Genomic DNA, 5,143 nt, shown 5'->3' with positions numbered 1-5,143 from the left:
CCCCCCCCCTTTCCCCCCCCCCCTGCCACTAACACATATGCCGATTAGGACTGTGTACCTGAGAATTTAACGGAAGGCCCCAGCCATGTATTCTTGGCCCTGTAGGAGCCCTGCAGGCTGGCTGACACAGCTCCATGGGTCGGATACGACCCTTAGAACGTGTTGGACACTCCCAGTATGTATAAAAAGATGCTTAACCAGCTTCAACCCTGGTATTTTTCACTTTGAGATCTTCAGAAAGAGTGGCACACACTTTGCTGTCAAATGAAGGACAAATTGGATGCATTTCCAGGCAGTTAAAATTCTTTAAGCAACTTTGACCTGTGCCCTGAGAAAGGGCACTTGATACCCAACTGTTGGCCCAAGAAAAGATATCATGGAAAAACCTTTCCTCTCAGACATTTCTTGGCCCATAACAGCTATAACACTCCAGCCCTGCTTAAGCAACTCTACCACTCATGAAAAAGCTGACAGATCTAAGGACCACAGTCCAGATCCAAAGGAGGATTTAGGTGACCCCAAGTGTAACATAGGCATACTTAAGGAACCTAAGTTCATGACTGCAGTCCAAAAAAAACCTTGTTCCTTTGGCCACTCAAACTTGCTAAGCACCTCCCTCTGACCTGAAAATTTCAGAGGCACCTGCATACATCTTTTCTGCATGTCCAGAACTGCCCCAGTCTGAGCAGATCAATACCTAGCTCCTGCTTAAGACCCACTGGGATCCAAAAACTAGTAGCAGTGGTGTCTATGAATTCATCAGGAGGGTAAGCACCAGAGAGGGAAAAGAGCTTTCTACACAAAAAACATAATGCTGGTAAATGAACAATGGCAATGAAGAAAATTAGGCTAGAAGTTAATTATCAGAGGAGTGAGGGTTTGAAAGAGCCTTTCCATAGGATGAATGAGGACAATAAACCTAAATATGAGAGGGAGCCTCATCAGTTTATTAAACTGATTAAATGACAGTTGCCTGCAACAGCACTAGACCTGACACTGGACGCCTCTTCCAGTCCAGTATTCCTATTAGTTTTACGGTTGCTATTTTAACCTCTTTGAAATTCCTAAATGGTCATTGTGAGAAAGAATAACTAAGAGCGCTCGCTTTACCTTCTTCATACCATTCTTTAGTGTATATACATTTTTGTCAGATCAAATCTTTGCCTCTTTTTTAAATCTTTGCTACTTCTTTAAGTAGTTAATCCTTTTTAATATCCTCACAAGGAAGCTGTGCTTTGATTTTAGGATTTGCTTGCCTTCCCATGAACCCCTCTATGTTTACTATACTTTTCTTCCAAAAAGCACTGGAAGAAAATGTAAGGGCAACACTGGACCCCTGTTAAACCAAATGGGACAACTGACATCCGACACCCAGGAAAAAGCCAACCTGCTTAATGGGTACTTGGTGTTGGTTTTTCATCTACCTAAAGGGACTGCCCTGCCTATCATGGCCAGCAGCTCCCCACTCCGCCTGCTTTTCTCGCTCCCCCTCCGGCCCCTCAGTCCCCACTGTCATGGCGATGCTTCTGTCTGTGCAGAGCACTCTAACTGGTTGTTTCAGTAAGCATTGTGATTGGCTGCTGAGACGACAAATCAGAGTGTGAATAAAGCATTACAGACAGACAGACAGACTAAAGCTTTTATAATATTAGAATTATCAGAATGAATGCCTGTTCCATTCAGCACTCACCTTAATGTTCAGTTTGCTTCTATAACCACAGCTGGGCACAAGCCTTTCCATAAAACTGTTCACTTTGTTACCATAATCTATCTTCTTGTGTGTATGCTTAAAACAGTGTGTATAAGCAAGCCATTATTTCTTCCACTACATATTACACAGAATCCTCTACTGAACTTTATTTAGCTTTATGTTGTCCAATTGCATCACTTTATTAGGTCCCTCTGGCATTCATTGATCTTTCTCTTATCTCAACTATACTAAACTGTTGCATTATCTATAATTTTGATACATGACACATCTAAAACAAAAGCCCCTTCTTCCTCCATTTAAATGCACAGGCAGGATGTGAGACAAGCCTTTGCAGAGCCACAGCTCACCTGCAGCTAAAAAAGCCAAGGAAAAAGAAATCACACAAATCTCCATGATCAGGATTGGAAGGAACTCGTCTACATCAGTTAGGGCCAATTTCTGGCACATAAGCCGCAAATTAAGCCCCAAGTGCCACTCCAGTCTTCAACCCCTAGTGCCCAACCCCGATCCCCTTCCCCAGCTGCTCAGCTTTTGGCTCTCTGCCCTGTTCTTTCTGCGAAATATGCTACTCTGCCCAATCTGCTGTGTGCCACACAGAGAGGCTGCCCATGCCACTTGTGGCATGTGTCCTGCCAGTTGGCCACCCCTGGTCTACACAATTTATCCTTCCAACCGATTAATTTAACAACGCTTAGGTTTCTAAGAAGGCGCCATTTAAAGTGCCCAAGTTACTGGAGCATAAGGAAGTCCATTTGGAAGCATCTGGAGGAGGAAAAGCTGATCACAAGCAGCCACCATGGATTTAATAACAATGAATCATGCCAAACAAATCTGATCTCCTCTTACAAAGTAACTACTTGGGTAGATGAAGGGAACGCTAGGGAAGTAGTCTATCTGGACTTCAGCAAGGCTTTTGGCAAAGTTCCACATGACCGTCTATATGAGCTGCACAAAACTACTATAAAGTGGATACACAACTATCTCAATAATTGCAAGCAAAGTGTAATTATAAATGGATCCATGTCAGAATGTCAAGAGGTTTCAAGCAGAGTCCCATATGGGTCTATCCCAGTGCTGTTCAATATGTATACAAGGGATCTGAATGCTGACCTAGAAACCTTCTTGAGTAAATTTGTAGATGACATGAAACTGGGAAGGATTCTGAACATGCTAGAGCATGGGCGTGCAATTCAGAAGGATCCTGACATATTGGAAAGCTGGGCTGGTGCTAACAGGACGAAGTTCAATACTGACAGGTGCAAGGTGCTATACCTCATGGAGAATAATCAAAAACAGAAGTACAAAATAGGTGACACCTCACTGGATGGCAGTACTACAGAGAAGGATCTGGGACTCTTGGTGTATCACAGACTCAATACACAAGTCTGCAGTGTGATGTAGCTGCACAAAAAGTGAATGAGGTTTTGGGATGCATCAATAGAAGCATTAGGTGCAAGACACAGGAAGTGACAGTGCCTCTCTACTTGGCACTGGTTAGGCCTCATCCAGAATATTGTGTGCAGTTTTGGGCTCCACATTTTAAAAAGGACATGGAAATGTTACAGAGGGCTCAGAAGCAGTTGACAAAAACGATAAAGGGCTTGGAAGGCAAGAGTTACAAAAAGATGCTGTACAAAACAGACATGCTCAGCTTGTGGAAAAGGTACTTAAGGGGGACATGATAGCAGTCTTAAAATACTTGAAGGGCTGCCATAAAGAAGATGGAAAACACCTTGTCTCTCTTTTTGCAGAGAGCAGGACACAGACTAATGGCCCAAAGTTGCAGCAAAGTAGGCTTAGATTGGATATCCAGAAAAAACTTCTTCACTGTTAGAACAGTGAGACTGTGAAATACACTGCCTAGGGATCAGGCCCAAGGACCCCTCTACCCGCACGCCTGATAAAGCACATGCAGCAGCTGCCCCAGATGATGGCCCAAACAAGTGCCACAAGAGGCACAGCCCAAAATTGGCTCCAGCAAGTGCTGTAGCCAGCATGTACATCAGGCACTGCGTACGGGGCTGGTCCGGTGCAGCATCTGGGTCACCAGAGCAGTACAAGGGGCCAAATTATGAGGCTCTAAAGGCCATATCCAGTCCACAGGCCTCATGTTTGACACCTCTGCCCCAGGAAGCTTGCAGACTCTCCATCACTGGAGGTGTTCAAGAAGAGCCACTGCTCAGAGATGACCAGGAACGGTCAGAGATGATCTAGGTGTAGCCATGTCTTTGTTCTACTATGGGTATTCCTCACACTTCTGCACTTTGCTGGTTGCCACAAGAAGCCACGAGGAAATTCAACCCCTTCCCTCCCCTCTGCGAAGCTGCTACATGTGTCAGGGATACTTTTAAGTCTCCCTCACAGACACTGGGTGCTGGCTGCACCCAAGGCTGGGGACTGTGACTGGGCTGTGCCAACACTTCTGGTGGGACCTAAACCCAGAGGTTCCTGACTGGAGAGTCCTGCCCCTCCACTCAGGATTCAACTGATTGCTGTATATAGGGTCAGGAAGGAAGTTTACCCCGGGTTTAGTTTACCCCGGGTTCAGACTGGGAAGGACTGAGGGGGTTTCTGCCTTCCTCTGCAGCAGGGAGCCTGGGTGCATAGTAACAATGCTGGCAGCAGGACATTGTGCCCCCCCCTTCCCCGTGGCAGGACAGGGTGTATATGTGATGCCGTGCTGGGGCTGACCGCTAGCTCTGCTAGAGGCCCCACACTTGGTTTGTGCGGGGTGGTTTGGAAGAGGATGATCCCACCTCAGACAGCTGGTGGGACTAGGGGCCCGACTGTGCGTTCAAAGCAGAGCAGGATGATGACTGGCTGCAGAGGCGCTTTGCCGGTCCAAGCGCTACGGCTGCAGTGCTGGCACCCTTGACAGCTGGGCAGTCATTTTGGTCCTGGGATATCACTGCTCAGCACCTCTGGCCGCATCTCAATTTATTGCACTTGACTGACCAATGGTGCCATATACATGTGACAGGAGCGTCCTAGGTGACCTCCCGAGGGCCCTTCTAGCCCCACCGCTCCCGGCTCTGTGACCCCACGCCGGCCCCGCCCCACCCCCCAGGGTACGGAGGGGGGTGGGGGGGAGCCCAGTGCAGGGCGGGGGTGGAGAGAGGGAGGTGCGCACGGCCTCACGGTTGCCCCGGAAACAGGCCCGCAGGCCCCACCCCTCCCGTGACACAAGGCTGCCTGCCCGTTGGCGGCCCTGCTCCCGCAGCTGCTCACCAGCATGGGGACGCCATAGCGCAGCGTAATATTCCCCCGCAGCCCCGCCATGCTGCAGCCGGGCACCTCCTGCTTGCCAGCTCTTCCGGGTTAGACGGTCCGTTACGCACAGGAACCCGCCCTGCGCCGCGGCCCGCAGCACTTTGGTTCCGGCCCGCCCACAGTGCAGAGGGGCGGGGCCGGACCTGGTGCATGCGCTCCCCG

General features: G+C 48.6%; 1 protein-coding gene across 3 annotated transcripts in view; it reads right to left on the bottom strand.

The window, feature by feature from the left end:
- Positions 1 to 5,118, bottom strand: part of LOC102377416 (cytochrome c oxidase assembly protein COX16 homolog, mitochondrial) — an 86,282-nt gene extending 81,164 nt beyond the window's left edge. The window contains exons 1-2 of one of the 3 annotated variants that reach the window (XM_025205967.1): positions 4,940 to 5,118; positions 1,691 to 1,786 (exon numbers count right to left, since the gene is read on the bottom strand). In XM_025205967.1, the coding sequence (XP_025061752.1) occupies positions 1,691 to 1,786; positions 4,940 to 4,990 (147 nt within the window). In that variant the 5' untranslated portion in view covers positions 4,991 to 5,118. The remainder of the gene's footprint in view (positions 1 to 1,690; positions 1,787 to 4,939) is intronic. The other 2 variants (XM_025205966.1, XM_006025173.3) reach the window with 2 other exon arrangements.
- Positions 5,119 to 5,143: the final 25 nt, after the last annotated feature.

The sequence above is a fragment of the Alligator sinensis genome, unplaced genomic scaffold, assembly GCF_000455745.1.
Source record: "Alligator sinensis unplaced genomic scaffold, ASM45574v1 scaffold768_3, whole genome shotgun sequence".
Classification (NCBI taxonomy): Eukaryota; Metazoa; Chordata; order Crocodylia; family Alligatoridae; genus Alligator; species Alligator sinensis.
This window is presented reverse-complemented; position numbering and strand designations above follow the sequence as displayed.